This window comes from Lissotriton helveticus, chromosome 6 (assembly GCF_964261635.1).
Source record: "Lissotriton helveticus chromosome 6, aLisHel1.1, whole genome shotgun sequence".
NCBI classification, from domain to species: domain Eukaryota; kingdom Metazoa; phylum Chordata; class Amphibia; order Caudata; family Salamandridae; genus Lissotriton; species Lissotriton helveticus.
Genome location: NC_136067.1, coordinates 1199997207 through 1200018885, shown reverse-complemented (window position 1 = coordinate 1200018885; position 21679 = coordinate 1199997207). Strand labels below are relative to the sequence as shown.

General features: G+C 45.1%; 1 protein-coding gene across 7 annotated transcripts in view; it reads right to left on the bottom strand.

The window, feature by feature from the left end:
- Positions 1 to 21679, bottom strand: part of LAMA2 (laminin subunit alpha 2) — a 3430794-nt gene that overhangs the window by 759347 nt on the left and 2649768 nt on the right. For all 7 annotated transcript variants that reach the window (XM_078648920.1, XM_078648921.1, XM_078648915.1 and 4 more), the window contains one exon: positions 9130 to 9268. In XM_078648920.1, coding sequence (XP_078505046.1) covers positions 9130 to 9268 — 139 coding nt within the window. The remainder of the gene's footprint in view (positions 1 to 9129; positions 9269 to 21679) is intronic.

Sequence of the window (21679 nt, the reverse complement as noted above, 5' to 3'; positions counted from 1 at the left end):
TGCATGTCTGAGGGTTTGCCCTGGATTACAGGTGACTGAGACAGACTGCCACTTGAAGCTTGGGGAGCACACACACCCCTCAGTGGCCGCTACATAGAGGTGGCAGCATGAGCAGAGACCCGACGCATGAAGGTGCTGCAGCAGAGGAGGGTGAGGCTGACAGAGGCACCCAAGAGAACTGAGGTGCTGGGGATTTGAAGCCCTATTTTGGCAGGATTGGATGCACTGGAGTAGGGAGTTTCCTAATAGACTATAACATGCCTGATCTGAAATAGAGGAGGGACTGGGAGTGTCACTCCTGAAATGTAGGCGTGTTGGGCTTGCTGCTCCCTACCTACTTAGGTGCGGGGAGAGGAGCTGTGAAGTGGCCTGTGACTGAAGCCCACTTTCTGCTCCTTACATCCTCGGTGGGAGTGTGTATCTGCAGTGAGTTGCGATTTGATGGGTTGCTGAATGCCCATGGGTGACTCATTGTGAATGATGAGCAACAAAATGGCATACTCGAAAGGGAAGAAAGATATCGCCTTGAAGGATCTGTTGATGTGAAAAAGCTCTCAAAAGGGGGACCAGACATCATAACAGGGAGCATCAACAGATGACACTGGCCTGATGAGTTATGGACCAACCCCTGATGCGATCTTTCATAGAGGACATAGAGGCAAACGTGTAGATATTGCAGGGCTGCAGGGGGAAATGCTAATAAGATATAGAATATTTAACAGGATTTGTCGGCTATAGGACATAGGGTTTGGAAATGGCCCAAGATGCATGGGAGGTTGAATTGGAAATGATGGGCCAGAAACTCCTCTATCTACAAGAACAGAATGTTGACCTACAGCCTCATCTCGAGGATTTAGAAAACGGCTTGAGGGTTCACGACATTAGAATTCAGGGAGCAGTACACAACACAGAAGTAAAAGACAGAGAAGCCTACAGCAAGCATCTCTTAAGACATATTTTGCTCACTCTTCGGGACGAGGGAATCATCCTGGACCTCAATCATAGAGAGGGCATGAAATTCTGTAAGGAAAGTGATGCCCCCGATGTTTTGACCTGTATGCATTATTATAATTTAATTTATATAAATTTGTAAAGCACATGGCTACCCAATGTGTGGTTTCCCAGTGCTACTAAAAAAGGAAGTGACACCAGTGACCTTAAAAGAACCAAGTTTGTAGCAGTTTACTGAACTCCATGACAGAGGTACAAGCCCGGATTTGTAGAGGGAGAGAAATCCCTAGAGTGGGACCAATGAAGGCAAAGGCCAGCAGTTGACTCCCAGAGCAAAGAGTTCACTTAGGTGAGTAGAAATTAACCAACACACTGTAGTAGGTGGGACAACATCTGTTCAAGGCCTTGTACATATTGGACAATATTTTGAATTGAACGTGTGCATGTTTAGGTAGCTAATGAAGGATGCATACATGAGTAGCAACTGAAGAGTGCCTTGCTACATGACATGTACACTCTTAAGTCTTTTCAGCAATTTTCTTGGCTCATCGAAAAAGAGCACATAGCCGTAATTTAGCCTAGAAATGTTCAGTGATTGTGGAATGGTTCTTTGAGCTGAAAGAGGAAAAAGTCAAAGAATTTTGCTGAGACATTTGAGTGGCATAAAACAACAGGCTGTGATCTTAGATATTTGATGAATGATAGATAGCTTGGAGTCAAGCCAAACGTCCTAGTTTTTAACCACCTTACTGGGAGTTGGCAGAAGCAGCAGCCCAAGGTCTGTTTGCCACCATTTTGGGCCCCAGAGCTGAGGTTGATTACCCACCACTAACACCTCTGTCGTGTCTCCATTCAATGTATGTAAGCAAAAGAAGGCTCTCTTGATTGTGGTGCACTCCATGGACACTATTGCCTTTGAGGGAGAAAATCTTTGCGTCTACCAAGACCTGTTGGTGAACATGCTACAAAAAAGAAGGGAAATGAGTCCGGCCACTTCTCTGCTCCTGAAGTTAGGAGTTAAATACTGTATGGACAACCATTTCACATGTTTTTTTAATGAGAGGAGAGGCTCTAGCCGGTGCACTCTCTTGAAAAAGCACGTAAGGATAGAGGATGCGGGCAATGGTGCACAGAAGTCTCCATAGCAGGACTGGAATTTGTCGCCTAAAAGACCTCTCCATATCGGGGGAGGACGGTTCAATTATGAAAGGCCACCACCAAACCTTCTGAACACAATAGCATACGCATTGTATGATTTTTTGCAGCAGCTGTGAGTGCGGTGAGATCCTCTATGGACCAGCAAGAAATATGGGAGGGTCTGCTGCAGAGAGACAAGGACGAAACAAGACCTTCCCTACAGGCCAGTGAGATATACAGTTCTTGAAGGGGGATATCAGCAGGGCCAAATAGCACACATTAGATGACACGGGTAGGGGACAGGTGGGGTAAAGGAGAAGGAGGTTTCACGTTGGGCACAATGGTTTTATGTCCTCTCTGAGGGTCCTAGAGGTGCTCGAAATATCCTAATATATTACAGAGGAGGGAGTGAAGAAGAGCATGGGGACTTTTGTCATTACTTTTGTATGTTCAGTTTTGTTCCAGTTATGCAGGAGAGAAGGGGGCTGTCCAAGTTGCACACAAAGGTCAAACAGTAAGTGCCTTGTGTGTTATGGGGTAGTGAGGCTCAACAGCAAGACATGAGAGACAAGTCTCGCTTGGAGAAGTACACTCTAATGGCAAATGCTATTGTGATTTCAAAATTGGGAGCTTCAATGTTTCTCCATCACAGTGGGAGTGATATCTTCCTCTTGCAAGAAATACACTTGGTCAAATGAAATTGGCATAGAATGAGATTGAAATGGTACACAGTGCAACTGTTTTCTTCGGAGGAACATGAAAAAGGTGATGTAGCCATACTGGTTGCAGGTAACTTCCAGGGCTAAGTGGAAAACTTGGGGATGGAAGAGGAAGAGCATACTTTTAGCTCTTCAGCTAATGGTAGGAGAACACTACTTTACAATTGGGATGACTTATACCCCAATGAGAAGCAGGAGACATTTCTGAAGTGGGTACTCCCATGTATTTTGCAGACTCCGGATAGAGATGTAATAGTGGGAGGGGATTTCAATCTGGTAATGGTTGAGGCACACAACCTCTCAGCTCAGAGTGAAAGGCAAATGGGGAATGGTGGAAAGCGGGTAAGGAGTGGTTGAGTGACATTGGTTAAATTGATTTATTGAGGATGGTCCACCCACAGGAGACAGATTTCACCTATTTTTGTACTGTATACTTAACGTACGCCAACCTGGGCCACATTATGGGGATATGGGAGCTTTTGAAATAGGTCGAGATAGGTAACAGGGAACTCTCAGATCATGGGCCAGTGACTCTGATACTTGAGTTTTTGCATGGCAAAAGGCAATGTGGGAAATGGGCACTTAGAGACGTCCACCTGCAGAATACAGAATAAAGACAGCATATAGCCAAAAGTATTGAGCAATATTTGCAGGAAAATGCTAAACCAGAAATTAAGCCTCAGGTGCGCTGAGACGCCATGAGACAGCTGTGAGAGGGAAGTTGATGTCACTGGCACCCAACATAAAGAAAGGCCAAAGACAAAGGAAAGTTTAGATTTGTTGATTAGGGAATTGGAAGAAATCTATCGTAGGACCAGTGCCAACCAAGGGCCCGATTAGGATGGGGACGGACCTGCGTCTGTTCGCCACCCCCGAGGAAGAGGGACCGTCCGCATGGGCAGCGGCGGTCCCTCCATGGCAATTAGGATGTGACCGCCACCCTGGCTATCACATCCCCTACATTTAACATTGCGGCGGATGCTGCTTCAAGCAGCACCCGCCACAAGGTTAAAAAGTGCATGTTGACCTTTGCATGCACGAAGCGGCAGGCACCGCATTGTGCCTGCCGCTTTGTGCATGCAAAGGCAGGGGGGTACCATAGGTACCCCCCATGTGCAACCCCCAACTCCCCTTCACCCCAAAGAAAAGACCGTATGCCTTTCCATGACGGAAATGCCGCCGTGGAAAGGCATAGAACCGCCGCCATCCTAATATGACTGGCGGTGTCTGATAGACACCGCCAGCCATGTTAGAGCTATTCCGCCGCGGTCGAAAGGCGACCGTGGCGGAAAAGCTGCGGACAGAAAAAATATCCCCCCGCCCTCCTAATCTGGGGGGTATTTCTTCAGTCCGCAGCGGTTGATCCGCATCCTCTGGCCCGGCGGTGGCCTCGGCCGGCCCGGAGGATGCGGATTATCCGCAATCATAATCGGCCCCCAAGTATGGAGACAGTAAGAGTGACTTAGAGCCCAGCTAAAAGCTGTTTATATGGGTAGGGTAGAAAATGTTCTTCTTTAACTGAAACAAACATACTATTTGGGTGGGAATAATGGCTGCAAACTTTCTGCCTGTTAACTAGAAACTAAAAGGGTGAAGGAGAGTGTGGCAGACAATCAAATCACAGGCGATGCCCTTACCCGTCGGGAACAGGAGATCCACACTGCCTTTAGGGATTTTCACAAGGGGCTATATATGGCTGAGTAGGGGGCAGATGGGGATATCGGTGAATACCTGGACAATGCCAATTTGAACTGGTTGAACTCTTGGACAAACCTATTAAGCTTGAAGAGGTGATTAGTGGTATCACAAAACTCTGGCCTCACAAGGCTCCGAGCCCGGGTGGGTTCACGGTAGGGTTTTATAAAGCTTTTTGTTCACCATGGATCCCACCCATATTGACAAATCTTATTAATGCCTTTGGGAGCAGTCAGGAATTGACAGACACCATGAGGGGGGTCTTGGTGGTTGTGCTGACCAAGTCCAGAATGGACCAGACACACTGTGCCTTTTATTGCCCTATCTCACTTTTAAATGTTGAAGTTAATTTATTTCCTGGTATTTTGGCGGCGAGATTGAGCCCACATATGCCAAGCCTCACTGACCCAGATCAAGCAGTTCTCATTTCTGGTAGAGGATCCTCTAATAATACCAAGAGGGTGATTCGTCTTTTGGATAAGTTGGGAAAGGCATAAGCTGAGGCCCTGAGGATATCTGTTAATGCCGAAAAGGCCTAGAATAGAGCACACCGACAATATCTTTAGAGGGTGTTTGAGGCCTATGGGTTCATACCTAGATTCAAGACATGGTTGAAGAGCTGATACCACCAGCTGACACTCAGGGTACCGTTGAATGGGTAGGCCACATCCTCTTTCCCCATTAAGCGTGGTATATACACTGATGCCCGATGTACCCAATGCTATTTACCTTATGTATGGACTGTGGGCCAATAGGGTGCAGAAGTCTGGAGATATCAAGGAGTTTGTATGTGGGACCAGGAACAGAAAATAAGCCTATACGCTGATGATGTCTTGTTAACCCTGGGGGATTTGTATCATTCCCACCCTACCCTAATAGCAGAAATTTCTGTGTTTGGCTGACTATTGAGCTTTAAAGTTAACATATAGATATCTCAGGTGCTGAATGTATCTCTCTCCCGGCAAGGGTGGCCTCTTATGGGCAGATAGGGTGGACACGGTGAAGATGACGCTCTACCTCACATCTTCTATCTTATGCAGGTCCTGCCCCTGTAGCCACCGAGGAGCTGGTTGACATATATAATTAAATACTATAAATTGCTTTGTATGGAATAGGAAGAAACCAAGGACAGCCTACAAAATAACATATTGACCGGTAAAGGATGGTGGAGTGGGACTTCTCTGCATAGTTGACTACTATTGTGTAGTGCATCTGTGCTATATTTGGGAATGGCATCCATCCTTGAGTGAAAAGCACTAGTGATTTATTGATCAAGCTGTCACAGGCGAACACATTTGGAGGGAAATTTGGCTACCCCAAAAAAACAGCACTATGGGGCTTGTCCTCCCCCTCTGATAAGTTGTCCTACATTGGAGAATGAGGATGTTGTAGCACTATGCAGGGAACTGACCACAAACCCCTCGCCCTTTACACCAGCCCTGGGCATTCCCACCAGCATGTGAGAAAGTCCAGGACGCAATATGGCAAACAGCAGGATGCAAGAGGATAGGCGACTTGTTCACTGAGGGCGGACTAAAGTACTTTGAACAACTTCAGCAACAATTGGGATTCCCTAGCTCTCAGATATTACATTATTATCAGTTACCACACTGGGTGATGTATAAGGAGGTTAGGAAGGGAGAAAGCTGACCCCCTTTGAGAAATGGCAATTAACAAAGGACTGGGAAATGGGGTCTCTGTCCGAAATCAATGTGCTTCCTCTGAACTGAAAAGGTAGAGGGGAAAACAGCTGGACAGAGGAGATGGATGAGGAATTTGGGGAAACAGCTCATGGTCAAAGAATAGAACGATGTGTTCTCAAGAGCAACATCGAGTGCGTCTAGCACAGCAATCAAAAAATCATTGATGAAGGTTGCGACATACTGGTACTATACTCCTAGTCCGATTTATCAATGGAATGTGGCACATAACTCTACCTGCTGGAGAGTTTGTGGGAATCGTGGCTCCGTTCTCCACCTACTGTGGCACTGGTCAAACCTGGAGAGATACTGGAGGGTAGTCTTGAATGAGATTGATCATATGCTTAACTCCTTCGCTGCGGCGGCAATTCCGCCGCAGCGCTAGTGGGGAGGGGGGCCGAGCGGCGCACGCATGCTCGTGACGGAGCCGCTCCGTCAAGAGCCGCGGTTGCGCTGTGCTCATGACGGAGCGGTTCCGTCATGGCCCCGCCTGCTCAATGGAACGTCCAGCGCAGGCGCGGAATTCGCGCCGCGCAGGCGCGCCGAGCGGGCCATGACGGAACCGCTCCGTCATGAGCACAGCTCAACCGAGGCTCATGACGGAGCGGCTCCATCATGAGCACGGAAGGAGTTAACACAACACTGCTTAGGCTGCCAGCTTACGTCATTATGGGAGTAATAGATAAATTATCCTATCCAGCAAAATGCCCAGAGGACGATTGATCACTTTGTTACTCTGCGCAGTCAAACAGGTGGTTCTGCACTTCTCGGGCAGCGAGAAAATACCTATCTATAGATTGTCATACATAAACTGTGGGACCTCCTTGGAATGGGGAAAGTAGCTATGGCATTGACAAGTAGGAAGTAACAGTTCCTTAAAATATGGAAACTGTGCCTGGAGGGTTTGACGACTGCATTTAAGGAGATCACTTGCCCTAGATATCAGAGAGTTTTACGACTTATGGACTCTGGCTCCAAATTATGGGCAGTAGACCATTTGTGCCCAGAAGGATGGCAGGATGAGGCTGTCATGGTTCAGATGCTTGAACGGAACGTACCCCAGGACGAACTACCCTAGGACATCATTTAGCAGCGATGGGAAAGGGCGGGAGGAGGGCAGGGAGGTTTTGTCAGTTGCCGGGGGAAATGTTCTATGAATTAACCTGTTGTCATTTGATGGGAACGCTCGTGGATTGTACATTGGCTTCGCCACCTGTTATTTACTGTATTCACTACCTGAAAATGATAACAAAAACATCTGAACCAATCATCCCATTATTTCAAAGAGCCTTTTAGCACAAAACTAAGCAGACCATTGATAGTTAGAGTGTCCTCACCTGCATCATAAAGAACATCCTCATGCTGCTTTACTTCCATATAAAATATTTTCAGAAAATAGTAGGTGACAATCTGCTGCTCATCAAGTAATCCTAGATTGTGCTATATTTTTGTTTAAATATCAGTCATAAGAACAATTAGATGTGATAACACAACAGTATAAAATAATTCATGAAAAGGCTTTTATTATAATAATTGTACTAAATGTAGCTGTGTGTGTGACGTGCCTACATTTGTTTCATTTTATTTACTTTTTCTAAGTACCCTCTCTGACTATTATTGTATTTAACATTGATAAAAAAAAATTCATGTCTCCTCTAATCATTTTACCTAATTGATGTGAAAAGCCTTGCTTCTATGGTTACTTCAGCAATTTTTTCTGATGAGCTAACAGCCCTCTTGCAGCCAACAATCAGAGGAATTAAGATTATACTCCTTACTTAGAGCTTCTACAGAAATTGGAAATGTTCAGTACCCTTCAAAGTCTAAATAAAGGCAGCAGTTTTTAACAGTAAATCCAGGCGAAATTGCCGTTATACAGGTATAATAATTGTGCGTAATTTTGCATTTCAGTTGTTAGGGTAAATTTCTGAAACTACAGTATTGCGCCACATTGCATGATTATACATCATTTGCAGCAAGAATTTAGCATGAGCATGGTAACAATGTGGACAACTAGATCGCGAGTGGCTGCTGTTTGAAGTGCTTGTTTTTTTTTGTTTTTTTTAGTACACAATGCGTCCTAACGTCCAAAATAGATGCAAGGACATAGGGGCATATTATCAAGGGATTTATATCCGCTTTTTTGGCTTTAAAAGCCAAGAAAGCGGAGATAAAATTATCTCCCTATTACCTAGCTGTCGCTAACACCAGTTAGCGACCGCTAGTAGGAGATAGCGACCATCTTGGGCCCCGCTTTGCATGTCAGAGATATTTATCACTAATGACATGCAAAGTGGGCGTGCCAAGATGTTAGCGACTGGAAACAGTCGCTAACATCGCTATCTCCTATTACCAACTTTTGGAGATATTCGCGCTAAGCGCGAATATCTCCAAAAGCTAACACCTGCCCTGAGCAGTTCTTAGCCATGTTATCCAATGGGAGGTGGATAACATGGCTAAGAGCATTAGCTCGGTAATGCATGAATATCGCTGACTTTACAGCGATATTCATGCATTTCGGCCGATTTTTATCGCTTATGACATAAACCTTGATAATAGCAAGGCTCCTAAGCGATAAAAATCGCCGCAACACGGCGATAAAGTTATTGCCGCTAAGCCAACATAGCGATAATTATCGCTAGTTGTTGGTAATATGCCACATATTTTTTGCTAAAATATTGTGTCGAATGCCAGTTTTGCATTTCACGTAATTCAATACAATAACATTTCACGGAATTACCCAAAAGTAATTACGCACATATCAAAGACCTCGAATTTATAGCTACACCTTTCACAATCTGTTGTTGAACCACAATTGAAGATCCCCATGTCAGGTGATCCATGCACAGACCTGCTGAATAAAGTAACATCAATTAGGAGTGGGTGAAGAGAGGGTCGATAAAGCATGAAGGTGACATGTTTCTTACCATCTGCATTGCTTGGTTTGCGCTGGCCTTGGCTTCCTTAGCTATCTGTTCAGCCTCGTCAATGTAATCCTTGATGTTGGTATAAGCCTTGAAAGCCGCGGTGGCATTGAAGGAAAGATTTTTTGCTTCTGCAAGGATTCTGCAGAAAGGGAAAAGTGAGAATTCATTATCTTTAGACATTATATTTTGTAAGTAAGGTAAGTGTCTACAGCACATAAACTGATTAAATAATTCGCTCCTTTTAAATTGGCAGACGTCTCAAATAGCCTACTGCGGAAAAATGCAAATAAGTGTGGGAATTTCTGAAGAATTGCCCGAAAATCTGATGAAGACAAATCGCTGAAGTAATAGAAGATATGTTAGTTACTTGAGTCAAATTGAACAGGATCAACGGTTCAAATTATTCGCTTTGCTCTCATTCATTAGAAACACGTTTGGGGAAAACATAGGGCCTATTCTCAAAGGTAAGCTTACACTTGTGTGTAAGTTTACAATTGTTTGCTATTGACAATGGTATCTTACAAGTAGTATTTTTACGACTGCCAAGTCTCTGCACATAAAATACCCTTGTGAAAAGTAAATGATCATAAACTTTGAAAAAGTATTCATTTACCTTTGTGAATCAGGCCCATAGTGTTTTTGTCGAAATATCAGCATCTATTTAGTCATAAAGATCAGGGATGGGTATACGTGGCGTAACCTGCGCTATGAAAAATCACAAAATAACAGACTAAGGGGCATATCACCAAGCCCTGGAGATAAAATTATCGCCGCTTTAGCGTCCGCTTTCGGACTGAGAGCGGTGATAATGTTATCGCCTAGTCAGCAAGGTCACGCTATCGCGTGAATCCTTGCATTATCGCCCTTTCCCCCAACACCCATCTTTGCACCTCTAATGAGATGCAAAGTGGGCTTTCCTGCCCTGACATAACTGGAGAATTGTCGCTAAGCGACATTTCTCCATTTATCAATGGGCACACTAACCTGCAGAGCGACAAGCAAAGTAGCGATAACCTCTGTTATCGCTACTTTCCTTACGCCTGCTTCAAAACTGACGGAGCCATAATATCCTATGTCAGGTGGATATCATGGCTAAGTATGCCCTGCCCTATCTGCAAACTTTCGCTAAACCTTGTGCGATTTTTGCTGTATTTCCAGCAATAATCGCACAATTGGCAGCTTGCACTCTAAACGTTATTGCTTTGGAGATAAGCGTTGCTGATAGCACGCTATCTCCGCGATAAAATTCAGAATTGGCCAGCGATAATTATCCTCGAGCTATGACCATGGCCTTGATGATACGCCCCTAAGAAAGATGTGCCATTGTATGTCGATTCTCATTCGATTGTTACCGTTAGCTGTACTATAATGTAAACAAGCTTCAGCAAAGCCAGTAGGTCTCGCCTACGAGAGGGCTATTGGCTATGTCAATGTTTTTTAACCAATATTGTACATCAGTGCAGCATAATGCAAATAAAAAAAAGAAGTACTATGAAGCGGCTAGCTCCGATTGCGTCATAACACTTTTTATTGCTGGCAGACCAAAACGGAGGGAAGGAAGGCATGTCGGGCAACACAGACAATGGATGGGTAGCGAAAAAAAAGGGATATGAGGTGGCCAGCACTGCTCACCCTCACAGGGCATTTTTTCTATTACGAAGGCATGGCTAGTTGTCAGTCAACAAGGAGGGAGGGTGAGTTAAGGACAACATGCACATCAGAGGGCGGTAGGGAGGGGTTGTGGGGCGCACAGACAATGGAGGGTGAGAAGAAGGTGCTGGGAGGAAGCGCATAGAAGACAGTGTATGAGAGGTATATTCTGGGGCCAAGCAACATCATGGACATCAACGGAAGGAAGGTGGGTGGGGGCAAGCAGCAACATGGGGTTGGCCTCCAGTTGAGCTTACAACACTGCTATAAACGTCCATCTAGTTTCAAGAATCATGCCGCAGGTAATCAGTTTCTTTGAGGGGGAATGGGTGCACCCAACATCTGCCAGTAATCAGAATCAGCTACAGAAACAGGATGATTACTCGTCATATATTCCTTTTGCAATTTTATATGGAGCGAACATAGCCAGATGGCATTGAAGCGCTTTACATGAGCACAAGATTATGTTACACAAGGACATATTCATTTTATTTTGTATTTATTGTTTAGGCACTGGAGATTAAATGATTTGCCTGTTGCAAGATTGTGCATTGCACAGACTGGGGACGTGCTCAAAACCTCACTTGCAAAAAGATAGCACATTATGCATCCCAGCTGTAAACCCGTCTTGATAAGGTATCATTCCAAAGATGATATGCTCTGCTCCACTGCCTGTCAGAGGATCACACATAGACAGTAGAAGGAAGTGCAAGTGGCAGCCTATATATGAAAAACACCTTCCACATCCTGGTCGAGAAATCAAACTTCCATCTCCAGAAGCACAGAATATTAATTAATCATTACAAAGAATTGAAGTGCCATTACACCGCATGTGACAGGCGACTGTCGCGGGCGGGATCAGTCTTAAGCATCATGTGGAATGATGGTATCCAGTACAAATGTTACATTTTCAAAGGGAGCATCTCTGATCCCTTTTTAAGATGTATGAGTCTCTTCGGGTATAGCTGGGAATATCAAAGGTCCTAGAGCAGCTACACGAGAAAAACCCAGCAACTCTGACATCAGCCCTTCATTGTGTACTTCCACTTCACAAGAGTGCAGGGCAGTGGACCCAGATGAGTTGAAGGGAGATGTGGGATGTATGTGAAGAAGGGGCGGTGGGGAGAAGCAGAGGAGTCAGGTCTTTCCTCCATCACAGGTCAGCAGCACACTTTTCCCACCCCTCGGAGCTACTAATAGAGAAGATCTAAAATGTTACCTCGGAGGAGGTAAGCTATGAGTACGTCTGAAGCATGCAAGAAACTTGGCCTCCTTGCAGACCATTCTTAAATAAATATAAAACACATCCTACAGCATAAAGTCACTTTCACTTTTGAAGCAAGTTTGAAAGAGTGAGTCCTGAGAAACGTTTATAAGCACTTTCCCGATCCATGGCGCGTTGGTAGATGGACACTATGTCAGGAAGGTATGTGAAAGTTAGAAACAAATAATCCTAATCGTGACCTACTCCTAAAGTGAAAGTTATGACTGAAGAATGGTTAACATGATATTATGACGTCTTTCTTCTCAACCGATGCCACAACAGTGAAGCATTCTGCTCTATCTGGAGCCTGTGCAAGGAGTTACCAGAAAGCCCTGCATAAAGAGAATTAACACAGTCTAGCAGTAAACTGGGTGTCACTCTCACCAGTTCTGCCATGAGTGTCAGCTTTTTTAGGACTCGCTGCGTAGGAAATAGACCTTTAGTAATTGCTTCAGCTTTGCAAGCAAAAACGTGCACGCATTGCATTGCTTTGAATGGCAATGCGTGCACATTTGGTGGTTCCCTTGCGGGAGCGAGCTTTCAAACCATCTGTTAATTACAAACAGATGGTTCCTGCTTGCTTCCGCAAGGGAAACAGACGCAGGCCCCCTCCTCTCTCCCATCCCCCTGCTTGACGCCTCCTCTCCTCTTCACGCTTGTTTTCCAGGGCTATCAAGTCTGTAACCATTGTACAGGACCAAGACGCTGGATGGTCTCATGTTTCATAAACTTAAAAAAGTTGCCTACTTAATGTATATATAATGGAAGAATGACAGCTCGTGATTTAAGGTATTCCAGATGGGTGTAAACTGCATAGTATCTGAAGCCAATGGTCCCTGACGATAACAGTAAATTACCTTGAAATCCAGACGGGGACATAAACAACTCAAACCGAGGACTTTATTTCTTCCCACAGTTCTTGCCTTGTGTAAATACACTTTTGGAGAAAATGTGAAAAACAATGAGGGTTGCTCTGTTTCTCGTTCATCATGCTTTTTTTTCTTTCCACGCTGCTATAATGGAGTAGTCCGTTGTTTGTCTCTACAGGTTTTAGTATCTCTCGCACTGATGGCTGATGTTCCAGAAAACGTGCCTGGCGGTGGGCGACTTGTGCCATTTAAAGTGTTTGACTGCTGTCGCCAACGCCGTGCTGCTTTCCGATCCAGTCCTAAACTACACTTTCACATAGATTGTTCGAGCAGCAACAGCAGCGAAGCCGGTAAAGGATCAGCCTGACAGGGATGTCCCAACCAATCCCTATGTGTATCGGGGGCAGGGTCTGCGGCACCAGATCCAGGTAATGAACATATGATTAATCCTTATGTGCAGATGAAATACCCGCGTCACCTAGCGTGAACACACTGGCTTCATAACATGACAGTTGCGAAAAAAGAACTGTTCAGCTAATGCACAGAGCTCCGTCAGAACACACACTCCGTGTTATTTTAGTGGTTAGAACAAATCCCTTCGCTTTTAATGTCACAGTCAGGGATTTAAGTGGGATGATAAAACGGGGGATCTCTCAAAGGGGCGTAGCCAATATAATTAAGGGCGGGGCTTAAAACACGTAAACTACAAATCTGTGCTAAACATAGTGTGGCGCCCGATTTGTATTTTGCTGTTTCTGTCATTCCATACAGCTGTATGATGCAACAAGTAACATCATACCTACAATAAGTCAGGACTTTTGCTTTGTCAATGGTTGTTAGTTGCATAAGATAAATAGGCAGCCACTATGGTTTGTATATAAGTTTGAAAAAGCTTCCACTTAAAGCCCTGGTGACACCACAACAGTGTTGCTGCTCCTGAGTTTCAAAAAGAGAAGGGAAATCCAGAGAGAAAATTACTCTTGTTAAAGGATTTGAAAGGGCGAGATTTTGATCGATACCTTATATCTATTGATCCAAACCTCGATCTGGTCGACTGAACCTTTGTTGCCTGTCTGTAAGGAAAGAAAGTGCACCTATTTCCAAGCTAGTTCACCCAAGAAAGGACTCTACTCCCAAAGATCACGGACAACTTCTAGTTTTCAAAAGTTTATTGTAAAGATATAATGAGCTGCAAATACAAGCATCTCAGAATGAGATTCACGAGATACACAGGTCCAATTACATACATGTGCTCTCGAAAAGCCCTCAGACGAGCAACAGAAATCACTAACACAAGTTCTAAAAATAATAAAGCTATCAGCATAGACGCATATCTCTCCTTCATTTAGGTTGGAGGAAAACAAACACAGGTTAGGCGTCCCTACCCTGTTCTAGATGGTATCCCTACTTAACCAAATCCCAACCTAACAAAGGTGTCAGCAGTGAATGACCCCCAAGGGAAGTCACTCACTCTAAGTCTCTTGGTGAAAACCTAAAGTTCTCCAGTCATGACCCCTCACTGCCTACCCATCCGCTCTCTAAAGGGTCCTCAGGTATCTGCTCTAACTCCACCCAGGGGTACTGTCCCTAATACAAAACAGTCAACAACATTTGAGACGCCCCTTGCGGAACGCCCCTCACGTGGTGCAACTTCTGGCTTTTTCCATGATGCTTTGTCTTGGGCCTCATGCGTTAGAGTTGACCTTGCTTCTCAGGCTCTTCTCCGGCCCGCTGATACCCCTTAAACATTCCAAAATCCTCCTCCATGTCTGGGCCGTCCACTGAACAGACCTCTATTCATTCATTTATAATTGGATTCCCCCTTTCCTGTTGCAGACAGATATCTGTAGCCAAGAACCCAACTCTCATATACTTCTAAAAAGAAAAAGGCTTGCAACATTTCTCAGCCCAGACATGTACGTGTAAATCAATGCTAAAACATTTCAGGCCTACAATAATTCTCATAATGATTATAGCATTCAACTTCTTCATTTAATTAAAGCATGTTAATACTCTTATTCTATTATTAAGTAAACATTTCTATAAATCATGGCCTATTTAATGCAATGACCAAAAACCTTAATGCAATCTGTGTCGTGAAAAGAACCACCTTCCCTTTCCCTCCAGCTCTGGCTCTGAGGCCTACCACGTTCTGCGTTTAACCGCATACCATCTTATGTTTAACAGCTTCACGACATGGATTCAAAATAAACACATCTACTAAAACCATATAATGTCACACATTTCTGTATTAGTTCCACTTCTACTTAAATCTCTACATTAGCTATACATTCAGAATATATTCGCAGATACTATTAGCACTCATGGCATTTCTCTTCATGATTTGTGCTTACTACAGGTAAGTGTGATGTACTCATACATTTAAATCAGTTTGCGCTCTCTCAGTTCCCCCCTTTGATGACCTCTCGGGGTCATCACTAACATTTAAACTGCAGTAATGGGTAGCATTCTCTGCGCTTCCAGAGCTCTCAGGCTCCTGTACTGATTATCTTGTATGGCAGCCAATCTCTGCAGCTGCTCTCTTTGGGCCCTTTCTGACCTTCTTGCTCTGTACCATTTGAATACCCTCACCAATCCCCACAATATGATCCCACAGATCAATATTATGATGATAGGCTTTAGAATATACCATACAAAGCTGTTGCCTAAGGTGGAAAACCACCCTCCAACTGTACTCATTCCGTGGCCCACCTTTTCCCAGACATTTTCTCTACTCAAGTCTTCGATCTCCTTGTGTATATTAGTTATGTTCTTAATAACTTTCTCAAGGGGCTTCGAATTGTCTGGAATGTAAGTGCAACATTCCTGGACCTTCAAAGCCTTACAGACTCCGCCCTCTTTTGCTAGTAGGACATCTAATGCAAGACGATTTTGAAGAACCATAGCCCTTATCGATTGCATCTCTCCTTCTACCAGCATTAAGGACTGAGCAGTGCTGGCAGACAACCTGTCGACAACTGTTGCCAGTCGTCTAATTTTAACATCATTAAGGATTATTCCCAAAAGAGGAAACATAGCTCCAAAGACATCTCCAACCATTTCGGCATCACCTACATCTCTCCTTCCTCTCGATGATGTCTGACCCTCAATGATCACTAAGTCTTGTGCATGATATATTTTGGGGAAGACAATTGCCAAGTAACATGATCCATACCAGTTATCAGGTAGTCTCACGTAAGCATTTCTTCCACATACAAAATACACATTTGGAATCACTTGCATTCCCTTCAGGAAATCCTTAGTGTAGTACTCTAAATTAAAAGCATGTTCACAGTCAACTTCACCCACGTATACATTTTCATAATACGTTTTGGCTCGGTGAAGACATAACTTTCCTCTCTGCGCTCTATCTAAAGCTATTGGACCACTACTACCCTTTCTCTTATGTGACTTCTCTTCCTCGGTCCAATCTATTTTCCCTTGTCCTGATTTTTTCAAAATCTTTTGTCTCCTGTAACGATCATCCACCTGCCCTATGAACTTCTTCTCGACTTCTGACACCTTACATGTCAGGTTATTTCTACGGGCATGTGAAGTATCTAAGGTAATCCAAGGAATGAAGAACTTGGCCAATCTGTCTTCACTCTTCCAGTAGTCCCATTTGTTCATCTGCTTATAATTTGGGACTTCCGGCAACACTGAATCATAATTAGAGAAATAGTATTCAAAACTATCTCTCTCATAAAATATACTAAGCAATAAGCTACATGTAATGCCATATGTCAGAGGGAGGTGATGGTATCTAATACCCTCGTCTACAGATGCCGGCAACTGCATGCAGACATAACAATCCTTAACCTCCATGGCATCCACGTATTCATACAAGAGTTTAGCATAAGCATTCGACCTAAAGTCTCCTTGGGACTCGTCCACATGTAACCTGCGGGCTTCTGCAGCCAATAACGCTTTCTCTTGAGTGTTTTCCCTTTTCTCACCAGCAACAATAGGTGTAAGCGTTACTACAGAACTCACATCAGTTACCTTTACCTCTTCTTCATGTCCCTTTACATAAGAAATTGTTACCACTAAAGCTATTAATATTATCACTCCTACTATTAGTGTACCTATTATACATTTAGCTCTACGGTTCGGGGTGCCGGCCTCCATTTCGTCAGACAATCTGGCTCTCTCTTATTTTAGCAAAAAGTTCTTTTCCTCTCGTTCCTTTACAGTCTCTTTTCAATCCTTTTGTCTTTAGAATCCACACAACTGGAGGCTGACAACCTTCTTCGCAAAAGTCCTTTAACAGTTCAAAAAGACAACCCTAGCCCTTCTCCATCAACTCAAGGGAAGTTCCCTAAAATTCACTGCTTCCTGGGCGCTAGGTAATCTTCTTTTTTCTTCTGCTTGCTTTATTTACAAAGTCCTTTAACAGTCTACTATCAGATTTGTGGTTGCAGCTTCAATAGCATAGTTCAGTATTTCCAAACGAAGATTGTGCTCTTCATGTGCTGTTATCGTTGTACCAAAGTCGGGGAATTGCAATTCTGTAAGAAACATGTGTTTTAACTTGCTGAGGCGGGGAGGTCTGGGGAGCACGAATGTTAGTGACCCTTCTTGTTCGACACCGGGTACCAACAGTCGTATTTCCACGGTGATAATGGGCTCAGAACTGGACACCACCACCGCTCGGATCCTCCCTGTCTCCGGTTTCACAGACATTTGTCGCCAGATATGTCCACTCAGGTGTGGAGTATCTTCTGTTAGGCACACGCACTCTTCTTGACCTTCTTCGGTCGGGTGCTTCAGCGCCCTGAGCACCTTCTTCTGGGTCCGAGTCTTCTGATATCGGAGGAAGGGTTGCCTCTGGAGTTGACCTCAGGCTAGAGCTCCTTCTTTGCGGCCAATTAGCTTCTCCACGTGCCCTTCTACTCCTTCTCCTCCTGGTCTGTTCTCGCTCCCTTTCAGACCTGTCAGGGTCAGACTCGTACTCCCAGCTGCTTTCTCCTTCTGTAGCGTCGTCTGTTTCGCTGTTGTACTGACCGTCCTCAGCTTGGTCAGACTCGTTCCCTGCTTCCGCTGGCACCTCTACAGCTTGGCTAGCCCCCTCTATGGCTTCTCCATCCTCAGCTGGACGTCTATCCGAGAGAGGAGCTGTTTCCAGAGGTGCTGGAACCCTTTTCGTATGTGATGCGTGGATCCAATTGGGCAGGCCTCCCACCTTTACAGCTGTGTTTGTGATCAGGATGACCTGGAAGGGTCCACGCCAACGAATATCCAAGCAGCTTCTTCTCACATGTTTCTTCACCAGGACCCAGTCCCCAGGATACAGGTCATGGCAAGGGCCCTGGCACGCTGGAACCTCGGCAGCCTGTACCTGAAGAGACACAGAACGCATTGCGTCAGACAGCCCCTTACAATAGTCCAGGATCATATCATCTGTGATATTTAACAGTGCAGTAGCTGGAATAGATGGCAGCCTCATTGCTCTCCCCATTAACACCTCATGTGGTGACAACCCTGTTCTTCTGTCTGGGGTACTACGAAGGCTCATGAGGACTAATGGCAGGGCATCAGGCCAACTCAGGGTCGTTGAGGAACAAACTTTTGCTATCCTGCACTTGATCGTTCCATTGATCTGTTCCACAATTCCTGAGGCTTCTGGTCGGTAACTGCAATGCAGCTTTTGGTCAATATTTAGTGCTACACAGATCATCTTCACAAGCTCGCTGTTAAAATGTGTTCCCCTATCTGATTCCAAAAAGGCCGGCACCCCGAAGCGAGGAATGAGTTCTCTAAGCAGTAACTTGGCCACTGTGAGGGTGTCGCACCTACGTGTAGGGTATGCCTCAACCCATCTGGAGAACACACAAACAACCACCAAGACATAGCGGAGGCGGTTGCACCTTGGCATTTCAATGAAATCTATCTGCATTCGATTGAATGGACCTCCAGACCTTCCTATGTGACTTAGTGCAACTGGTGTTCTTTTCCCTACGTTCAGCTGCTGACAGGTCACACAACGCTGGCACACTGCTTCTGCTGCTATTCTAAACTTAGGATTGTACCAAGTCTGTCTAAACACTCTCAGCATAGCATCTCTCCCTAAGTGTACGGGACCATGTATGAGCCTAGCCATTGGACTCACCATCTCATTGGGCAACACTGCTCTGCCGTCTGCTGAGACCCAAAAATGGGTCTCACCCATTACACATCCTGCCCTCTCCCATGTTTCCTTTTCAGAATCAGGAGCATTTTCTTGCATGGTTGACAGTTCATCCCAAGTATCAACAGTTTCCAGTATCATGGCTAATTCAGTTCTTACATTTATTCCACCCACATCCACCTCTGTGAAAGAGTAACCTTGTTCCGCGCAATACCGCGCAACTTCATCAGCATATCTATTGCCTTTCGAAACAAAGTCCTCATTTCTGGTATGTGCGGTGCACTTTACAACTGCGATACTTGCTGGACATTGCAATGCTTCTAACAACAGGCGCACAAACTCTCCATTGCGAATGGGAGAGCCTGAAGAGGTCATGAACCCTCTTTGAGACCATAACTGCCCGTAATCATGAACTACCCCAAACCCGTACTGGCTGTCGGTGTAGATGGTGACTCGAATTTGATTGCTTGCCAAGCAAGCACGTGTCAGGGCAATAATCTCGGCTACCTGAGCGGAGTGTACTCCTTCCAGGCACCCAGCTTCCACAACTCCTTCAATTGTACAAACAGCATAAGCTGCTCTCAACTGCCCAACTTCGTCTCTTACACATGAGCCATCGACAAAGAAAACTTCGTCTGGGTCGGTCAGTGGCTCATCTACGATGTCGGGTCTGGGTTTGGTGCATAGTTCAGTCACATCGAGACAGTCATGGTCTGTATATTCATCATCATCCTCAATATCATTTGGAAGTGGCATCAATGTAGCAGGGTTCAAAACAGAGCATCTCTTGAGGGTCACGTTCTCTGCAGCAAGAATAACTTGCTCATAGCGCGTGAGCCTACTATTGGTCAGATGCTGTGTTTTGGTCCTGGTCATCAACAGTTCAACAGAATGTGGCACGCACACCTCTAACGGGTGCCCCATGACAATATTTTCACATCTTTCAATGCTGACACCCGTTGCAGCAACGGATTTGAGACATCCGGGCAACGCTGCGGCTACTGGGTCTAAAGTAGCCGAAAAATAAGCAACTGGTCTACGGGCATTCCCATGGATTTGGACCAACACAGACAACGCGCAACCTTCTCTCTCACAACAGTAAAGAAAAAATTGTTTATTGTAATCAGGCATTCCCAATGCCGGAGCACGACACAGGTCCTCTCTCAGCTGTAGGAACGCCATCAAACAGTCTTTGTCCCATGGTACCGGATCACTCACCTCTTTGTGCGTCAGTTTTTGCAAAGGCTTTGCTTTCAGTGAAAAGTTCACGATCCACTGTCGGCAATAACCCACCATCCCTAGGAACATCCTGACCTCTCTCTGTGTCTTAGGCGCATTCATTTTCATGATCGCCTCTATCCTGTCTGGTGACACTTTTCGTTTGCCTTTCTCAATTCTGTGTCCCAAGTACTGCACTTCTGTCAGGCAGTACTGCAATTTTCCCGGGGACACCTTATGCCCATTGGCAGCTAGGTGATTTAACAAAGCAATGGAGTCTTCCCTGCAAGCTTCTTCTGTTTCTGACGCCACAAGGAGGTCGTCTATGTACTGGACCAGAACTGACTTCTGGGGCAGCACTAGACTTTCAAGATTTTTCTTCAAAAGCTGATTAAAGATCGATGGGCTCTCTGTATACCCCTGAGGGATACGACACCATGTTAGGACGCGATTTTCCAGTTTAAATGCGAAAAGAAAATGGCTCTCTTCGTCCAGAGGGATCGAAAAGAAAGCCTGGCAAAGATCGATCACAGTGAACCACTCAGCTTGGAATGGAATCTGAAACAGTATCACTGATGGATTCGGTACCACTGGACAACACGAAACGACTATGTTATTAATCTTTCGCAGGTCTTGTACTATCCGAAATTTCCCATTTGGTTTCTGCAGACCCATAATCGGGGAGTTGCATGGACTACCCACGATTTCTTTCAGTATTCCCTGTTTAATCATGGACTCGATCACGGGTTTTATGCCTGCAATCGTTTCTGGAGTCAATTTATATTGGGGTGTTCTTGGGAACTCAGCCTGCGGTTTCACTACAATTTTCACTGGGTCCACCCCTTTGACCAATCCAATCTCTTCCCCAGTGAAATCCCATACCTCTGGTGCCACTGTCTCTCTCAAGTCCCAGGGGAGCTCGTCTACTGTCAAAGTAGGGTACAGCTCCACACATATTCTTGAGTTTGCAACTTTAAAGTCTGCATCATCGTCATTGGTCAATACCTCCACTCCCTGAGGTGTACAGTATATAGTACAATTCAATTTACACAACAGGTCTCTTCCTAGCAGACACACAGGACTTGAATCGCAAACCACAAACTGGTGCTCATCACTGTACTTCCCTATTTTCACCTGCACCGGTTCTGTCAATTGGCTGGTTATTCTCCTGTTTGCGACCCCTACCACCTGTATAGTCTCTCCAGACATGGGCAGGTCTGGAACTGCAGCTGATCTGATCGTGGATCTAGTGGCTCCTGTGTCCACCAGAAATGTCGTAGGGCACCCTGCTACTTCTGCTTCCACATAGGGTCCCCTCTGATCTACCTCCAAGGCTGCCCCGAGGGTGCAGTCTTCTCTTTCCACTCTCTGTCCGGTTAATGGGTCCACATAATAGCACTCTTCCCCTTCCACAAACAGGGG